Source organism: Centruroides vittatus, unplaced genomic scaffold (assembly GCF_030686945.1).
Source record: "Centruroides vittatus isolate TY-2023 unplaced genomic scaffold, ASM3068694v2 contig_401, whole genome shotgun sequence".
Lineage (NCBI taxonomy): Eukaryota > Metazoa > Arthropoda > Arachnida > Scorpiones > Buthidae > Centruroides > Centruroides vittatus.
The window spans coordinates 1495087-1516547 of NW_027122216.1; the positions used below are offsets into that span (position 1 = coordinate 1495087).

Sequence of the window (21461 nt, forward strand, 5' to 3'; positions counted from 1 at the left end):
TTTCACCGATTACTTCGAAGAGAATCTTGTGGACAAGTCGAATATGACGGACTATTACCGGAATATGATGAAGATGAAGCAGTCGAGAAGAGCATGTGCTAAAGACTGCACGTCCTACATGAATGAACTTTACAAAGTTTTATCCGAGAAGAGCGTAGTAGGAATGCGTGTGGATGAAACTTTAGGGAACTCGAAGAGTAACAAAATTGACAAAAGTTCTGATAAAGTTAGACTGGATACATTTCGAATTCCCGTGCGTAGGTGTTTTCTTAAAGAGGAAGACGAAGCAATTGAATCATTGCTGAAATCAATCTCGGAAGATTCTGCAAAGCTAATCGATGAAGATGCATCTTCTGCCGAAGAAAATCTTTTATAAACGTTAATTTCTTCTGTATGAAATATTGTTTAAAAATAAACATTTAGATTTGAAATAAATTGTTTGGAGTAATTGTGTGATTTTGTTTTTTTTTTAATTCTCACACATACTATTAAAATATGCGCACTTATTTACATTAAAAATTTTTTAGTCACTGAATATATTCTATTATTGTTGTTGTTATTATTGTATCAATAGGAAAACATTGAAAATTAACAACATTCAGAAGGATAATAAATACAAATGCTTCATTACTTTTTTACTGTTTTACTTCTTGATTTAAGATTTTAGGATTTCCCGGATTTTTTTGGGCTTTAATTTCAAAAAATTGTAGACCTATAAATTCCCACTGTTCATCTGTCGTTTGTCTGCCCGCCTGTATTTTCTTAATACAGTAATACCTCGACTTACGCGATTTTCAAATCTCGTCGATTCGTCTTTTGTTTGAGCGCCACGCAACTCTTGATTACTCACTCCCCCCTCTATTGTCCAGTTTACATGTTCGGACACGTCGCGTGGAATCGACGCATAGCTACAATTTATTTTGCGTTCTTTATTTCTGTGTCTGTTATATCTACGGAGACTTGAGAGACTGTACTATGTCATGCAAACGAAGTAGAACCGATTCTTCTGCATCAAACAAGAAAAGAAACGCTTTATCTTTGGAATGTAAAGTTAACATTATTAAAGACTTCGATACAAAAATGAAAAGGGGTTACAAATTTTAGAAAATATAGACGCCAAAGAAGAGCGCATTTCTTCTACAAATGAGAAATAGAAAAATTATTAGTACGCTACGAAGAAATTTTGCGGGAGAAAAAAACAATCTTTCGTCAGACGAATTTGTTAGATTTTTATGAAGCCTTCTACATCAAAATAACTTCGGTATACGATTTTAATAATATAATTTGTTATACGTATGCAGGGCCGGATCATTGCATAGACAAATGAGACAAATGTCTAGGGCCCGGTATTTTGAAGGGCCCTGTCAAAATGTCTATTGTGAAAAGACTTGTAAATAAGACAGTTTACATTCCTGTCGTCGGGGTATAATTTCGCATATAAATACATACAAATTATTTTTAATTGGAGCCGGAGACCAAAGAAACCAATAATTTAGAAAAAAATGTTTAATAAAATCATAGATAATACATACGTACAGGGCCGGATTAACCCACTTTGGGACCAAAGACATTTTCTTCTTACCGGGCTTTTCTCTCTCCCACAAGAAGAAATATAAGAACACATTTTCTTTAGATTTTAGAATTCACAATAACCATGTAAAAAGGAATATATTTTTGTTTATTTGTTTATTATATACAGTTGTCCAACAGAAAAGTAAACTGTCTTATTTACAAGTCTTTTCAAAATAGACAGTTTGACAAGGCCCTTCAAAAAACCGGACCCTAGACATTTGTCTCATTTGTCTATGCGATGATCCGACCCTGCATATAACCTCTGCAGAGGGAACAAATGGGGCAACTGACCTTCTCTGGGATCAGATTCTACAAATTATAATCCTAAAAGTGATTGAGCCTTGCAATCTTACACCCTCAACTGCAGGATACTTTGTATTGATGTAATATTTTATTCTATAATCTACCTGTGAGAAACCCCAAAAATTAAATAAATAAAAATGTATTGATGTAATTATGTCTCCAAGCTTATCCCCCTGGAAAATTTCCTTCGGATGCTCATGGTAATAGTAACTGGAAAGTAACTAGCGTATTATTATTCTTTAGTGGTTTAGGAATTTGTATCGATGCCACCGACTGTGGAGGGGAGGAGGAGGTGACGATTGGTTTCTTTATTTTATTTATTACTAACTTAGATATAAGATGGCAAGGGGTGTTTTATTTTTCCCCCTTGTTATACTAACACTTTACATCCAATCACCGAAATGCAACACTCTTCACACTAATACACATGGTTCAAACAACGATCCGACGCATCCGTTTCCCCATATTCCGTTCGCACGCACTATTAACTTAATTAATTAGATATTCACGTGTATGGGTGTAACGTTTGTGCTAGTGTGAGTCTGATAACATGTATATAATGTATAAAGGCGTCTAAATTTTCTCGAGGCGTCAGATACTCCTGCAAGTTCTGTCTCCCAGACAGATAAAATGACACCTTTACCATCTGGACATGTCGGGCCCCGTCCCTCACCACTTGGTCGCCCCATTGTGTGCCTTGACGAACCCATAATGGACTTGCTAAAAGATGCCCTCTTAGTGCCCACAGGGCGGAAAGAGTTTAGAAAAAAAGCCTCGTAATGAACAAAATTTCATAAATTTTCCGAAAAGGACAGGAATTATTAAGCTTCAAACAGGGTGAACAAAATAGTGCCCTCCCAAACATATCCACATACACATAGAAAAATTAGACTAAAAATAAAATATTAAAATATTCTATCCTCTCCGATTAACGCGTAACAAACAATCTCAACAATTGATCGTTGTTGGTGTTGCTCTTTCTATTGTTAGAGTGCGATTTTTCGAGAGTTATTGCAAAATGTTCTTTAATTCTGGTGATTATCAACCCTTGCCTCAACCTTTTGGGTAAGAAATTTTACATTTTATTGACATTTATTCAAATAAGAGATTCATTCGAAAAATTAATGGATTTAAAGAGAAATTTCTCGTTGCAAATTATAATTAATTCAATTTAATGTAAAGATTTCGAATCTTCGATATTTCTGGAGAGTCGAGCCCGCAAGTAAAATGCTTAGGAGCAGGAGGCCCGAATTATATACGAACTTTCGGTATAAACCGGAATTCACGTTATTTCAATTCAAATGTTTTTCCCCGAATGCCTTTACAAATCACATCCCAAGGCTTTTTGAGGGCTTAGGATGTGATTTGTAAAGGCCTTTTTCTTCTCTCAAATAAATTTAAAAGCACGAGGCTCTAAGGGGTGGTTTGTTTAGCTTACAGTTAGATAGGAAATTTTGTCAGGGATTATATAATAATTTTATAAAAGCTTATGAAAATATTCATTGATATATTTTTGTACATTTCATTTTAAAATCAGGAGAAATGTTTCGGAATTAATTAAATATTTATTGTTTTATGAATTTTCTCTTTGCATATTCAGGGCGCGGGTGGATGGATGTACGGGGTTGGTGAATCCAAACAATTTGGATCATTTTAGATTTCGTGGCAAGAAGAAAGGCTTCTTGGAGCAGGAGGAACCCGTACAAAGTGGATTTGGAAAGTCCATCTTCGAACATCGTATTAATCCTGCTTATAAACGGACTTTGAAGAAGATTCGGCCATTTTACGAGAACTCGCGCCATCGTTTTAACAGGTAAACTATATTACTGTTTATATCTATTTGTATGGCATATTCTATCATTATATACAATCAAAGCTCGATATTGGTACTAAATCGAGTTGGCACTATACCGAAGAATCTCGGCGATAAGAATTACATATTGTAATGTGTTCTACAAACAACTTTGAGTTAGAATTAGGGGAGGTCCTACATTTTTATTAAATAGTAATAACTTTAATAACATGTTTTTCAAGTATTATAATTTTTCTTTAACTTTTATAAATGTTTATCGATGAAGTTTCATATATTCGGTTTCAAAATTGTATATGTATTGTATTGTAAATTCTTTTTTACCACGTTTAGCGAGCGATTGGTCGAAGACAAGGAGGATCACGAACTTAATAATGACATTACGGTCCCTCCAACAAACATCAAAGTGAGTAAAGGGCTCGCGGAGTATGAGGATTGCGTGGAAAATCCACGTGGAGATACAAAGGCATTCAAAACAGTCGGATCGTTCTTCAAGGCTGTATGGAAACCAGTCAAGAGGTAATTGATTTAGTTCATCATTCGTTTGCCTGTAAAATTCTCACTAAATCGAGTGTGGTGCTATATCGTATTAGCGAGGTTCAGCTGTATTTTTATACAGCTGAATCTCGATAAAGCGCTTTCAATATGTTTTGATAGAATTGTAATAAGTACTTATACTGTTTTTTCTACATTCAGATCCGTTAAGAAAGTGTGGAAAGGTGTTAAAAGTGATGAAACAGAGTATCTCCGGCTTGAATAAGGCTCCGTTTTCTTGCATTTTTGAATCGAGTATAAGATCGATTTGCTTGATTTAATCCGAGTTCGTATCGGGTAAGTGTTTATCGTAACATTTTTTTTTAGTTTGTATCAACACTTAGGAGATTTTGCACTCTCAGTTTAGAAATTAAACACAATTTCTATTCCCCGATGTACCGCCAACAGAATATTAGTGGCCAGGTAACAGAGCAGAAAACGTCTATGTATTAGTCTGGAAATACATTATGTTCTTCGTGTGATTGAAATTTTACATACAGACAGCATAGGCTTTTAGGACATCAGGCTCTCATATATATATATATATATATCCTTGTCCAAGTATGGACAAGAATATATTCTGGAGGTGTACTAATCTCGTAACACAGTTCCCTGTGTTTTAGCAAATATTAAAATAGAAGTTAAAATATTCAGTAAATTTATATCAATATGAGTAGACGAAAATTTCTGAAGTAATCAAATTAACAATAATAAATGACACAGAAGTATCGAATTAATAATTATGCACTGAATAATTTCCGTTTTATTCGTGTGCAATTGTTTTTGGAAGAAAATAAACTTACTGATTTAAAAATTATTTAAGCAATTGAATATTTTGGATAAAAATCTTGATTATTTTCATTTTATTTTTGCAGATTTTTGAAGAAAGTTTGAGATTTTCATCTCTGTACAAAGAGTTTTTTTTAAATATCTATTTCCCTTATTGATTTTTTTTTTTTTTGACTTCTCAATTGTGACTTGTTCAAGTTTGACTAATTTTACTGATTGCGACTCCTCAAAATTGGACATTTTTCCTAATTGTGACTATACCGAATTGGACATTTCTCCTAATTGTGACTCTACCGAACTGGACGTTTTTTCCTATTTGCGACTTCTCCAAATTCGACTTTTTTTCCTAATTGTGACTCCTCGAATTGACTTCTCAATTGTGACCGTACAATTTTTTACTTCCAATTGTGTCTTCTCGAAGTTAGACTCTTCCCAATCGTGTCCATTCTTCGCCAACCCGTATCCTCGATTATTCACCGATTTTGTCCATTGTTGATCAACGTTTACACTCAATTCGTGTCGAATTCGGCTGAAAATTGCATCTAAGTGAATTTCTCAATAATAAGCAACATCAAATCTACAACGTTATCCAAGTCCATTGAATATTTGATGAACACGAAAAGACAAAGAAGAGTTAAAGGAGAAAAGACAAGAAGAATTATTCTGAAATTCTTTGTGAAAAACAATTTAGTGAATAACATGATTTTCAAAGAATCATCAGAACAAATGAATTATCTCTGTAAACAAATTTTGGTCTTTTAATTAATAAAGACTTTTTTTTATTCGATTTTGCATCAAATCATTTCAAAATCATAAGAAATTGTCACGAATTTTGCATTTAAAAATTAAAAGTAAATTTAAATACGATTAAACCTGTATACAATTACTCATTTTTCAAATAATCTGCACGATACAGGTGTTAGAATGTGCGAGGCCATTATTAAATACGTCTGGATGTATGCAATGTAAAGGACGTATCACGCGATATTTTAGTTTCTTTCCGCCCTGTGAGCAGTAACAGCGCCTTTTCTATGAAGTCCCTCGTGGATTCGGCCAGACTCACAATGTGGTGAGTGACCAACTTCAATACATTCCCGGGATTTTTCGATCCCGGGTTCCTCAGAGGTAGTGTGCCACCTTAACCGGCCGTCTTTATTATAGAAAAAGCGCGATGTTAACGTTAAGAAGCACAAGACTTTTGGCAAAAGAAATAAGTGCCAATAAAATAAACTTCAATGCATTTTCCATCATAAAACAAGTGAAAGGTTGATATTTTATTCGATATGATTCAATGACGACAATGCATTCTAGCATTATGCAGTGGAAATTGTAGTTTTTCCAAGATAAGTTGGCAGTTGTCAAGCCAGACTAAACCATTTTTAAACCATTTATTGGGATGGAGTATTCAATGCTCCAGGTCTGCAATTTACAACTAATAAAACAGTCTCTCCCTAAAAGTGGTTTAATCTAGTTTGAAACTACCAACTGTATGTTGGTAGTTTCACTTCCAACTGTATGTTGGAAGGATTGATGGAATAAACTCAATACATGAAGAATCTATTGGGGGAATGCCTCCCAGGAAGACTTCTATGAGAAATTGGCCTCTATTTAGATGTGAGACACTGAAATCCCGGAAAATTCCCGTGGTTTTCTGAAATCCGTGTTATTCTGAAATCCCGTGGTTATTCTGTTGTTGAAGTGCAAACCTGCGACCAATGGCAAACCAATGTTTAATGATTTCAGCATTGTTCAGCTGCATTTTACATTTAAAATACATTGAAGTTTATTTTATTGGCACTTATTTCTTTAGCTAAATGTGGATGCTGCATTTCAGCTGAAATGCAGCAAAAATATAAATTGTAATATATATTTACCAGGGCCGGATTAACCCACTTTGGGACCCAAGACATTTTCTTCTTACCGGGCCCCTCTCTCTCCCACAAGAAGAAATATAAGAACACATTTTCTATAGATTTTAGAATTCACAATAACCATGTAAAAAGCAATATATTTTTGTTTATTTGTTTATTATATACAGTTGTCCAACAGAAATGTAAACTGTCTTATTTACAAGTCTTTTCACAATAGACATTTTGACAGGGCCCTTCAAAATACCGGGCCCTAGACATTTGTCTCATTTGTCTATGCAATGATCCGGCCCTGCATACGTATAACAAATTATATTATTAAAATCGTATACCGAAGTTATTTTGATGTAGAAGGCTTCATAAAAATCTAACAAATTCGTCTGACGAAAGATTGTTTTTTTCTCCCGCAAAATTTCTTCGTAGCGTACTAATAATTTTTCTATTTCTCATTTGTAGAAGAAATGCGCTCTTCTTTGGCGTCTATATTTTCTAAAATTTGTAACCCCTTTTCATTTTTGTATCGAAGTCTTTAATAATGTTAACTTTACATTCCAAAGATAAAGCGTTTCTTTTCTTGTTTGATGCAGAAGAATCGGTTCTACTTCGTTTGCATGACATAGTACAGTCTCTCAAGTCTCCGTAGATATAACAGACACAGAAATAAAGAACGCAAAATAAATTGTAGCTATGCGTCGATTCCACGCGACGTGTCCGAACATGTAAGCTGGACAATAGAGGGGGGAGTGAGTAATCAAGAGTTGCGTGGCGCTCAAACAAAAGACGAATCGACGAGATTTGAAAATCGCGTAAGTCGAGGTATTACTGTATTAAGAAAATACAGGCGGGCAGACAAACGACAGATGAACAGTGGGAATTTATAGGTCTACAATTTTTTGAAATTAAAGCCCAAAAAAATCCGGGAAATCCTAAAATCTTAAATCAAGAAGTAAAACAGTAAAAAAGTAATGAAGCATTTGTATTTATTATCCTTCTGAATGTTGTTAATTTTCAATGTTTTCCTATTGATACAATAATAACAACAACAATAATAGAATATATTCAGTGACTAAAAAATTTTTAATGTAAATAAGTGCGCATATTTTAATAGTATGTGTGAGAATTAAAAAAAAAACAAAATCACACAATTACTCCAAACAATTTATTTCAAATCTAAATGTTTATTTTTAAACAATATTTCATACAGAAGAAATTAACGTTTATAAAAGATTTTCTTCGGCAGAAGATGCATCTTCATCGATTAGCTTTGCAGAATCTTCCGAGATTGATTTCAGCAATGATTCAATTGCTTCGTCTTCCTCTTTAAGAAAACACCTACGCACGGGAATTCGAAATGTATCCAGTCTAACTTTATCAGAACTTTTGTCAATTTTGTTACTCTTCGAGTTCCCTAAAGTTTCATCCACACGCATTCCTACTACGCTCTTCTCGGATAAAACTTTGTAAAGTTCATTCATGTAGGACGTGCAGTCTTTAGCACATGCTCTTCTCGACTGCTTCATCTTCATCATATTCCGGTAATAGTCCGTCATATTCGACTTGTCCACAAGATTCTCTTCGAAGTAATCGGTGAAAGAGGATGGTAACTCATCTGTGGACTCGTTCTTCTCGTAATCACAAGTTGGAATACGTTCATATTTCTTCTTGTTTTTGAACAAAGACAAACGTTCAGATTGTTGTTTCAAATCCGGTATCGATAGTTTCTTTAAAGAGGATAGTAAATTGAGCATTTTCGATTTGGCTCCTTCCTCTTTCTTCCTATTATCTGAATAAACGTTTGAGTTGATAGGATAGTCCGAAGTGGGAGTATCTTTCGTATCCACTTGTTTCTCCAATTTTTCTTTCGTCTCGTAGTCTTGCGATAACATTGGTTGTGTTAAGTAAATTACTCGAGCTTCATCTTTATCGTGAATGGGAAATTTGTCTTCATTCATCGACAGAAGTTTGTATACGTCGATATTTTCAGATTGTAACCTCTTCAATTTTTCTCGATTGATGTGTGCCGATGTAACGTCGCGCACCCACGTCTCCAGACGCCGTTGGCAGGATCCAATACATTTTGTTATTACGTAGACGAGAGCGCACGTTGTTAAAATCACTCCCTCGATTGCAATGACGTAGAATAATACGCGAAGATAGGTCTTTCCCCAGTCCTGTAATTGGGACTGGTCTTGGGGCTTATTCGATTCTGAATTCTTAGTACTATTCATTACAAGAAAATCGCCATTAACACGTTTTTCATTCGTTGCTTTCTGTTTATTTCTTCTTGCGGCGTCCTGTGGCGAGTCTAATTTCCGTGGACGATTTAAAAATTTCTTGTAAATATCCATTTTATCATCTTTCGATTGAATATCTTTAATTAAAGGGTGTTTTCTAGGACTTTTTGAAACTCCAATATGAAAAAATGCGAATAAAATAATAAAAACGAAGAAATTCTTCATTGTAAATATTCGCAGCGAAGTCGAATCAACAAATAAATTTTCAACAATTATGTAAATTGTATTATTAATTAACATTATAATCGAGTAAATAGTTTAATTGTGCAAAATATAGATTTGTTTTTCTGTATCAATGAGATCCAATTTAAATAATCGTGAAAATTGATCTAAAGACTTAACGATGCTTTGTCTTGTACAATTAAAAACTATTTTATTTTATCTCAAAAAAAAAAAAATTGTCATTCTTTGATATGACAAAGATAAAAAAAAATTCTACACAATATTGTTTTTTCCTACTTCATAAAATGGCATAAATTTAATTTGTACAATTAAAATACAGTCTTCGTGGGGCCACTCACCTACAAAATCAATATCTCCGCCATTAATTATTTAATATTATTTAATTAACAATTTGAAATGCAGTGTTCACTTTTACATCTATATTCTGTTTGATTATTTTTCTTATTAGTCAAAATTTTACAATATTAACTGTCTGTGGCCACCCACGTGCCAAGGCCCTTTTTGAAGGAACAGTCTAAGAGAAAGATGTTTTTCTTATACTGTAAATTCCACTGATATATTTTCATATACCATAAAATAAATTGGATTTTTTAATGATTACTATAAAATTGGCGTGAACTGAAAAATGAAGCTCGGTAATTTTCAGCTATTAAAATAAAATGACAGTAATTAGTCTACATCAGCGGTTTCCAACCTTGTTTCATTAGCGTACCTCCGTGGCATTTCCAACTTCCCAACGAGCAACGCATGCGCAAATCTCGCACTGCCCGTTCGTAGAGAGTGTCGCCATTTTGAATTTTATTTTGACTCGGTTCTCGGTCTCCCGAGTACCTACAAGTGTTTTTTTTATGCGCGCATGATTTGGGCACCTAATACTGTTTGCCAAATTGCAACTTCTGACACGTACTCCTTCATATCTCTAAGCTGGTAACATAGCAGACAGTACGATTTTATAAACAAGACATAGTCTTGTCAATAAAAAATTAATAAAAATACTGAATAAACAATGAAAAAATTACCTCTTGTAGAGAAAATCTGGAGAAACTAGCTATGTCCTTTTCCTTCCTAACGATAAATAATACTTTTTTCAGTGGGAATATTGTTGAGAGATAATAATAATAACGGTAACACACCCACCGTCAAAAGTCCGTAGCATAATCACTAATCACACATAGTGGTATCCCCACTACCATTGACCGACTGCGCAAAATTTATTGACCTGTCGCATTGTACAATCGGCAGTATAAGTTTTTATTTTTATTTTTGCATTTTAAAATGTATAATAAAGTTTGTGATTGTTACAAGGAACGTTTTTTACCTAATAATTTTTTAATACTATTAATTTGTGATACGTAATATATTATTTTTCCTGCCGTAATAACTAACTTTTTTCTGTACCCATAAACAACCTATCGCGTACCCCGAGTTCGGAATCGCTGGTCTACACGAAAATCGAAAAATTTGACATATTTATGATTTGAAATCATTTCTTGTTAGTGTTTTAGGTAAATGGAAGTGTTGTTTTTATTGAAAAACCTAAGTACAGTAAACCTGAGCTAACTGGAAATCTTTAACTCACAAGTGAGATTTCCCATAACTCGGACAAATTCTTTCGAAAAATTGTAGAGTAATTTAAATTTTCTTGATAATAGAAAAATTACAATTATAATTGAATTATAATTAACGAGTATTTTCGAAATCCGGAAGTTTTCGCGATACCGCGCATTAGGCCTATATTGTTGTAGTCGGTACGTCACTAAAGACTGTACATTGATGTATATTGTACCGTCTTAAAATTTTTTGAGATCATTTTTTACAGAAGTTTATTCTGTATTAATAAATTCGGCCTTATAACCTACTAAAGTTCAATAAAAGTTCTGTACACAGCTGATTGTAATAGATTACTGTACGCATATTTTTCTGAAATGAAATTTCTTTTCGTAACTTTATAATTCGTGGCATCTATCCAGAAGCGGATCTACAAAATTTTCAAAGGGACAGCCAGAGCATCTCTTAAATATATTTATAACGATGTTAAAAAAAATGTACAGGAAGAAGCTACTCGCGTTTCATTCAAAAGCAGTAAGAAACGGAATCAAATTCTAATTAGAAATATTTAATTTTATCTTATAAATTTTATAAAATTATAATTAAAAATCAATTTCCTAACAGATATATTAGAATTAGAAGCTGTCAATCTCCATTTTCGAATTGAGATAGTTCACGTAAACACTTTTAATCGAATACAGTATTTATATTTCCGATATTTAGCCTATTTACAGTTTATCATTTAAACTTTTCTCACACTAATATATATAAATATTAAATAAGAAATTGCTTAATCTAATAGTATATTAGGTTTAAAATACTTTTTAACATTAAAATAAATAGCAGCTAATAAATTTACTCTTCCGAGATTTATTTTGAATTTTGCAGTATTAATTTCAGTAAACCCGCTTTACGATCGTTTACAGTACACAGTTTAAAACTTTACACTGTTACAGCAATAATTAATTTTTCATATTTTATTGGTACTTAATATTTTATTATTTTCTAGAACATGATCATAATTTATTATACTGAGCTTAAGAGAAATATGGCTTCTCTTTACCACTATTTTTCTAATTACATCGTGAAAATTTGAGTCTGCTCTAATAGATATAAACAAATAAAAAATACATCTATAATTTTCATTAACATTTCTTAATTATAAGCTTCATTAAATTCAAATAATTGAACTTTTTCCAGACAAATAAACAGATGCACTACAGCATTGATGCCGTAATTTCACGATTCCCATAGCTACATTTATATATATATATATATAAATCAATATAGAATTTATACAGATTTTTAAAGTAAACATATGAATTTCAATAGAGTTAAAACGTGATTTTACAATATAAATATTATTTAATAATGTAAATTTATTTAATAACAGCGGTTATCTTCGAATCATAATATATTAAATATTTGTTAAAATTTCCATTGGTTCGTAGACAGATACAGACAAATAGTCTAATAACAATTATTAATGCGTGAAATACGGAAGTTTTTCTATCTTTAGCAGGTATCATGCGAATCTTATTGAATGACCTATTTACACTATTATTTCACACTTCATATACGAACAATTTCACTTTTAAATTACTTATTTCTAACTTTTACAAAAAAAAGAAAAAAAATCTAATGCTTAACTATAAAATATAGACTATATATTTTAATTAAATATTTATATATTTTACTTTATATGGAAATTTTGTACGCTAAATTTCTTCCTAACTTGTCGAATTGCGTGATATTACACTGACTAAAACTTTGTAGATCGATTATTTTGGATAGTATTTTGGATGGTAGATCGATTATTTTGAATTGCTCAATGTATCGAGACACAACATTTAACCTACTCGTTTAGTTGTGATATAATTTATGACGTCTTTTTTTAGACTGTGACTTTTTTTTTATAGATAGAACGGGTGGGTAGCGATACAAAGATTTACATTCACGGTATAATAGCGCTTAGATATTTCGTGCGTCAGAAAGGTAGATATTACGTAACTCCACTCAGCTTTTAGGAAACGTCATTTTGGTATGCCAGCATCCTAACCGTTCAAGGGTAAGCTATATTTGTGACAAACGCCTTCTGCATTCAAATCCAGGAAAAGTGCAGACATGTTCAGAAGAAGGCCTTTCCGTGGTGTGAGTTTTTCAATATATTTCATTTTTATGCTTTATTTTCCATCTGTACGCATTTAATAACGTCTCTTTCATCTTAATTCTATATTAAAGACTGATTAATATTTATATAATAATAAATTAATAGTCAGGAAACTCGTTTAGCTTAGATTAAGCGAAGGATCCCTGCCAAAAGTTGATTGAATTATTACTTAAAATGAAAATTTTAATTTTATACTTTAATAAAGTTTATGATATACAACTTATTAACTTTATCTCTTAATAATAAGGAATAAACATATAAATATAGTGAGTATAATTAACGAATAAATATGTAAGTTATTAACCGTATTTTCTTATTAATTAATTAATTAATTAATATTGACTTGTAATTCCTGAGTTTTTAAAACGAATTCTATTTTTACTTTCTGTGTTTATTTACGTATGAACTTCGAAAACTAAACATCACCTAAAAGAGTAAAGATACGAATATTTTAATGTTTGAAATTCTAATATTTCACTTTTAGTTTATATCTTTTATTTCGAAATAACTTATACGTTTGAAGTAATAAATTATTTTTTAACTTTATATTGGTAATTATACACGAATTAGATACGATGACTCATGTAGTGTAGTGTATTTTGTACGCGTACTTACTTTCTCGATTAGTTCAGCTATTTTGTATTTTTGTCGTCATTATATAGTTACGACACGCCAGAAAATAATACTTTTTTAAATTAAAATAATCTCTATTGCATAAATATAGTGATCCTATAGAAGAGCGGTATATTAAACGCCTTTATTGTATCGATTTAACTTTTTTACTGTAAATTACTACAATAGAAACAACAATACGGAGGGCAAACGTAACACGGGTCAAAGCTCTTTCTGGAAATAAGCGAGAGGATGGCAAAATTAATACAGTCCCGTAAATAGTTTTATATATTTTTAACTAGTTCCGTCAGGTTTTAAAGTATGTGTATCATCATATTACTAAAACGGCAAGCCTGCAATGGTTGGAATAGATTGACGTCATTTCAATTTTTACAGCGAATGACCTAAAAAATTGACGTTTAGTTGACGTAAAGATATATACTGTCTCGACAGTCGAGCGTACTTAGCATTTTTCACGAAACAAATTAGGTTAATCTGTAATGATATCATTTGAATTATAATAAAGTAACTAAAGATTTATTATAGACTTATAATAAATTAATATTATTCACGGATGGTGGACGAATTAATCGACGATAACTGTTTCTTCATTTATACTTAAACATTAATAGTTGCTTTAAATAAATATAATAATATGCCCTCGATTTTCCGGATCTTAATGAGCGGATATCAGATTTAACAGTTTTTTTTTCTGGCATTTTTGTATTTTTATTAAGTTTTTTTTTTCATTTCTACATTAATTTGGCAAACATTGGTGAATAATTATGAATTTTTCCTATGCATTTAAAATTAATTTTAACCTATTTTTAATTAAAGCACTTAGAAAGATACACTTAAGTATTTCAAATACTATTTTTTAAATATTTATATTAATTATTCTACAAGTTGAATCCAATTAACAAGGTTCCACTGTGTTCATAAAATATAAAAAAGCACTATCTTTAAGAATGGCAACAAAGCTTATATCCGTAATAATCTACATACACTACCAATCTGAAATCTTATATCTCTATTATACATTTATTATGTTTAATTTTCTATTGATAAATTCATTTCTTCGAACTTTAACTTCATTAGGGCCAAATTTAAAAAAAAATACAATATTTTATGTAATTTATTTGTATAATACCAATGTAATAATATTTTATATCAAAGCTCATTTTTTTTTTTTTTTTTTTTTGTATTAGTTTGCGTCGGATATTGGTCTTATTATAGCCGATAACAATCATTTATCTAATAGTAGGGCCTATATGAGGATGAGAAAAGAATTATAACATCAATTATTGCCAGTGTTTCTTTCAGAATACCTTCTTCGGGAGGCATTTTTCTTATCTGAGTGAGTGACAAATGCAATTGGTCGGTGAATTTATATATACAAGAATCCTTTAGATGTTTAACACCTGAAAAGTGTTAAACATCTAAAGGATTATTGTATATGCCCGGTCACAAAGGATTATTGTATATGCAATTTTCGGGTTTGCGGCCCGAAAATTGCAGCCCGGTCACAATGCCGGGCTGCAATTTTAATCACATTTTTAATTTATTTAATTTAAAACATATGCTCTCCACCTCAAATTAGTAGCTTGCCCCTATACATCATACTTTCCTGCAAGCAATAGAGTCGTGTCGGTCATCTATTTAACACCTTTCAGGGGAAAATTCTAGCATTGAAATGCTGTTTGGGTGTTGTTATAAGATTGTTTTTCTGTGGTGAATCGTTGAAGTTCTTTTTATATATTATTCTAACGTACTGTTTACATGTACAGAATAAAATATTACTATACACAAGTACATTACTAAGTTACGCAACTCGTTGCTGGATTTTTTAATCCAGCAGAGTTGTGTAACTTTCCTGACAAAACACTTAAAATTACTTGTAGCGCCATCTGTTATAAAAAGTCTTTTAAAGTATCATATTTATTAATTATTATAAATTTGCAAAAAGCCTAATTTTAACCTCTACCTCTTAAACCTCTACCCTTAAAGGTAGAGATGAGTTTTATAAAAATTGTACATGCATTTAACGAATCTTCATTAAATCCGGTCTTACTCGAGATATGACACATGGCCTCGTCTCTACATTCCCTCGACCTTTAACCATGAAAATTTAATAGTATCAATCCCCCTAATACACAAATCTCCTTGACAAATTTCAGAAACTTTCGACAAAACACACAAGCATTATTAAGCTTGAAAGTGGATGAACAAAATCATACTTAAATGCCATTTAAGTTTAAAAGCCACCCTTCTCTAATTAACAATCTTAATAATCAATCTCGGTGGTCAAAAATAAATAAATAAAATTGGGAAAAACTATTGATTAGCGATAAATATTAAGAGATTACTCTCCAATACTAATTAAATGAAAAGAACAAATAATATAGCCTGTTCTATTGACACAATACGGAGCTTCGATAAATATCCTTAAAAAGTTTTTAAATTTATCATATTAACAATTAAAATCAAATACAACATTTCTTATTGTAAAATCATTCAAATATAAACTTAAAATTTATTTAAAATATTATACAATAAAACCTCATTTATGTGGACACTTTCGGGATATACAATTTTATGCCATTTATCATCAATAAAATTTTAAATTATGTATGTTTAAAAGATCTAATTTTTTTAAATGTTATTTCTAGGCGCCTCGTAGAAATTTGTCTCCATTAATAGTTCCTATCTGTGACGACTTTCCGTTCCTACCACCTAGATCCTTATCGCCATTGAAATCTTCTAGATGGATAGGTGATCCTTTGCCTCCGTCCTGCACTCCCGATGAATTAACTAGGATCCTAGTGGCACCTTCGGGTGGCCATTACGAGATGCCAAATACATCTTACGATGAAGTATATCCCAATATAATCTTGGGCGACGAGTGAGTATATTTAGGATTTTTCGATAATTTAGAATACGACCGTTAATAAGGTCTCGGATATTTTCAATAGTCTGACTCAAAGCTAATTATAGCTGACCCACTGTGAATAACTATTTTATGAGGTGTTTTACTACTTTTTTTTGTTATTGTTGTTATTCTGAACTGCAACATCGATAGAATTGTGCCAAGTTCTTCAAAAATTTAACTTGGAGGCATTCCAAAAATTTCACAAATTTAGCTAATCTTTTTTTCCGTCTTTAACCTTTAATCATAACAATAATAAAGTCGATAAAAAATAATGTTACTTAAAGTGCCAATATTATCATATTGTAGTGACACGAATACAACAACCGATAAAAATTTTAATACGATGCACCATAGAAGAAAAGCATTAAAATCACTCCAAGGTCGTGAAGTAAATTTCTGATCTATTTCTTTCATTACTCAGTTATGAGCGATTTTAGTTCATACAATATGAAAGGTTAAAGAGAATTTTACTGACTAATCGAGTGTTGAAGCGATTGAGGGTAATGTCATTTAGCTTTAAGTCCCTAAAAGTAGTAGTAAAATTTAAACAAGTAATAAAATGTTTGGGGGGAAATTATGGTAATAAAATTATATGTTTATAAATAAATTATTAAGTAATGGTAATAAATGAAATATATGCACTGGTAGATTATTTTTCAATTGTGTATTAAAAAGTTATTTAAACAACAGTTTGTGAAATAAAGGTGTGAAACAAGGCATGCACTGTTCTGAACTAATTAATCCTTATTAGATATTTCCAAAATTTCGAAAAAACAGTTTTAAAAAATTACTTTAAAAACCTTAAGGAGAACACAAATCAATAAGAAAGTAAAATCCAATCTCAAATTTAGCAAATACTAATTAATTTTCGACTGTTTTTCGTGGATTAAGTAAAATCATATACTATTGGAATAATAATAATAATCCAAATTTTTTACTTTTATCTTTCATATTCTGTATTATCAATTTTGTCATTCAAATAAAATGTTATTATCTTTTGCAGTTTTAATTCATATTGCCCCTTGAAATAACAAATGTTATCATTAATGAGATTTCAATTTCTCGTTTCTTCTATACCCGAATTATGCAAAATCACGAAATTTTATTAGTATTTTTGTTTTATTGTATGATAAATATTGTTAGCCAATGATTTTCAGCCCTTGTGAGCTAGTGAAAATCGGGTCAAAAAAATTCAATATCTTAAAATATTATAACAAAAACAAAAAATTTCCCAAAGTGTATCGAATCACTACTATTTGTAAATGTTTATGTAAAAATGCAATAATATACAAAGAAAATAATATAAAAACTGCATCATTCAAAGTTACAGTATTGTAATTAGCCTATACTTCTCACTGTTTGCATCAACGCTTACATTTCCCGAGTTTGATTAAAATAAATCTACTCTCATTAATGTTTCCGATGTTATTACAATTAATTAACGTATTTACTAATAATACTCGGATTTTTACTTTATACGAAGTAATGAAAACAGGTATAAAGCATTTTTAAAATTCTCATTGACAGTTATAAATGAGAAGTTTAAAATTCGGAAAACAAATTTTTGTTATATCAATAGATAAGTTAAAAACTAATTTAAACAATTAAATTAGATTGGGCTTTTTTGCAAACTTTTCCTAAGAGTAATGGCCAAGTTTCAAAGTTGGATTCTGAATTATTTTAGCTAATTCAAATTATAATTCACCTACATAAATTTTAAAAACTGTATATATGAGAGTAATAAAAAAAGTAAAGGAATCAAATCGAGAAAAAATTTCTCAAAATCTTCTACCATTGTTTTTCAATTATTACTAATAAGGTAAATAAATACAAGTTAATTAGCTATGGTTAATTATTTAAAAACAGAGAGACCGAGACCTCAATGTGTAGATAGAAATAAAGAGAAACTAATGTAAATATAGACAATCTATACTTACCTTATTTTCTCCTTGGAGCTTTAACATTGTCTTTTCCTGTTATCGAAGTTAAGTCTAAGTACTTATTCTTGTTAAATGATGTAATTTTACTAGATTGAGAAACCAGACATCTTTCTTTTTGTTTGGTCTTTTTGAAATTTTTCCAAGTACGTAGAAAATACAATTATTTACATTCACTCCAGTTTCTCAAATAATGATCACATCGATATTAAATTCGATTAATTATATAAATATGAAATAATTTAATTTATAATGGGCTAATTTTAATCGTAATTTATTTTATATCAAATTTAACAGTTTCAAATATGTTTTAATCAATAACAACAATAGTAAGCTAATCTATTTAGTTATTATTTTACTTTTGTTTCAATTATCAGTTAGGAATAGGCCTATATACAAATTTTATTGTTTTTCATATCTTACAATTGCTTGAATAATATTCTATGTTGTATACTGTATTTTATAAACTACGTTATATAAAGATTTCGAAATTCTATGGAAGATTTGAGATTACAAACGATTTCTGTCATAAAAAATACATGCAACTCGAAGAAAATTTCTAAAAATTATAATTTTTTTCAAATTGCAGCCCAATTACTGAATTATTGGACGAAACGTGTCGTTAGTTGTCAATTTAGGAGTTTTTCTCCTTTCTTTACACACAGAATTCTATTGTTAATTTATTGTTTTAACCCATATTGTGGAAAGTATTTCTCACAGTTTTACCCCGTTACTAGGGGTAACTTTGTGACATGATCTGTTTTGCTGCATAAATCCGTATATTACTATGTGGCGATTGCTAGTAGGAAAGAAAAGGAGAACAAAATCATTCATTAAACATACTAACTTTTATTAATTGTCCCAAAACAAACAAAGATTTCCTGGAACTCGCCTTTAGTCATAACTTTTGGTTACGACACAGACTCCGTGGATCGCAGTTTATTAAAAAGTTTTAAAACAAAAACATTTTGCAGACATAAATATAGATGATTCTAGATACTTTGACATAAACCTTCGTCTTATTTTCGGTCATTTTTCTTTTTTATATCAGTTTATATTATGAATAAGCTCTGTTCTGTAATGAAGGCATTTCTAAGTATCGCAACATTTAATTTAAATATGAATAATGAAGTAGCATTACAATTGGGAGTTAATGTCATGTGACTAATCAGTCAGACAATACGGGACTGCCTAATTCAAATTCGTCTGGGCCCTATGAAGCTATAACGTGCCACTGATTCCTCCTCTACTTCTCGCGAGTAAACGTTTAGTTTGTTCGCGAATAGAGAAAATATTTATCAAATAATACATTTACTTTTTAAACTTTTTAAAATTGTCCCTATTTATTTATTTATTTCTGTAAAACTAAAACATATAGAGAATACTTTATATATTCTTAGGCAAACTGCCATGTCTATACCGACATTACGAAGACTCGGTGTCACTCACGTATTAAATGCGGCACAAGGAAAGAATCGAAATTTATATTTCGTCAATACGTCTTCCTCTTATTATTATGATTCTGGAATAAAGTTTCTTGGTGTAGAAGCTATGGACAGTGCAAGTTTTCCTCTCTACCTCTATTTCCAACGAGCAGCTGATTTTATAGAGGAAGCATTGGGATCCGGAGGTAGTATAAACATTTTAAATATTATTTTTTTATATATTTCAATGATTTCATTTTTAAAATTTTATAAATTATAGGGAAGGTATACGTTCATTGCAGAGCCGGAATAAGTAGATCCGCGGCTTTAGTCATAGCATTTTTGATGATAAAACGTAACATGCCAGCTCAAGAAGCCGTTAGAAGGGTAAGAGCTCACAGAAAGATAATTCCCAATGATGGATTTTTAAGACAGATCTGTGACTTAAATGAAAAATTATCTATGGAAAGAAATAATTTCAGATCCTCGCGTGGAATACCCTGAAATAAAAGCTTAAAAAATTTTAAACTTTTATAGATTTCATTGAAAATACATTTCGAGCTTTAATATTATTTTTTAAAAAGTATTCAGTATTCTACATTAATCTGTAAATAATATTGGACAATCCTCTATTCAAAACTCTGAAAATTTTTAAAAATTGGAATGTTTAATTATTCATTTATTTATTATCATTTAAATTGTAAACTGCTGCGCAGTTTAATTATTTATTAATGAAGATTAAAATTTTAAAAAGCTTCATTTTACAATATTTTATTAAAACATTTAATTTCAAGGCAAAAAAGTTGGAAAACGTTTATTATTTTATATTATTTTAAAGAGTTGTTTTAAATATTTATTTAAATGATAAATTTTAATAAGCTTATTAGTGTGAAATGATTTGATTTGTATATTCAGCCAAGAAAATGAGAAATGTAGATTCTTTGAAAGAAAAAGTATTTAATTAAAGCAACAAAGTTTTTGCTGTAAGTTTATACGCTTAATTTTTTCCACTTATTAATTTACGACTATTGAAACTGTTTAAAAAGCTTCATAAAAGATTTTACTTCGAAATAAATAAAAATTATAAACATGAAAATCTCTCTTGCGCTCTGTTGACGTATTAAGACGATTGACCTGTTTTTGAGCCTTGACTTAAAAATTCATTAATTATTTGATTAAAAACATCAACATTTTGACACAAAATCGTCTCTGGCATAAAACGGGAATATCGTTAAATACTAAGTTTCATAAAACTAACTAAAAAATTTCCCTACCCCTAAAAAAACGTCCAATTCTCCTTACAATAGGGAGAAATCTTGCAACAACGGAAAAACAATAGAAAGTTTTGTACACTTAAAAGAATGTGTTGTTTTCGCTTTGAATGAGACGTGGAATGAAGCAGAGTATTGTAAAATTGTACAGCTCCTTAAGTTTTAAGACCAATACTTTTAGCAGCTGATGCCTTAGAACGACAAGATGCAAATCTTG

At 30.8% G+C, this 21461-nt stretch overlaps 1 protein-coding gene and 1 long non-coding RNA gene across 2 annotated transcripts; both read left to right on the plus strand.

Annotated features, from left to right (window-relative positions):
* Positions 1 to 3508: 3508 nt before the first annotated feature.
* On the plus strand, positions 3509 to 4415 carry LOC136976578 (uncharacterized). The gene is made up of 3 exons (XR_010880953.1): positions 3509 to 3688; positions 4019 to 4204; positions 4382 to 4415. It is a non-coding gene; the product is annotated as an uncharacterized lncRNA (long non-coding RNA).
* An 8483-nt stretch (positions 4416 to 12898) lies between these two features.
* On the plus strand, positions 12899 to 20960 carry LOC136976555 (dual specificity protein phosphatase 3-like). The gene is made up of 4 exons (XM_067271889.1): positions 12899 to 13052; positions 16353 to 16585; positions 19950 to 20179; positions 20254 to 20960. Exons 1-4 carry the CDS (start codon positions 13026 to 13028, stop codon positions 20475 to 20477), a joined length of 714 nt encoding a protein of 237 aa, XP_067127990.1. The 5' UTR covers positions 12899 to 13025; the 3' UTR covers positions 20478 to 20960.
* The last annotated feature ends 501 nt before the right edge of the window (positions 20961 to 21461 follow it).

Coding starts and splice junctions, on each gene's coding strand:
- LOC136976555 (XM_067271889.1), top strand. CDS start 13,026: ATGTTCAGAAGAAGGCCTTTCCGTGGT. Junction 13,053..16,352: donor GAAGAAGGCCTTTCCGTGGT/GTGAGTTTTTCA, acceptor TGTTATTTCTAG/GCGCCTCGTAGAAATTTGTC. Junction 20,180..20,253: donor GGAAGCATTGGGATCCGGAG/GTAGTATAAACA, acceptor TATAAATTATAG/GGAAGGTATACGTTCATTGC.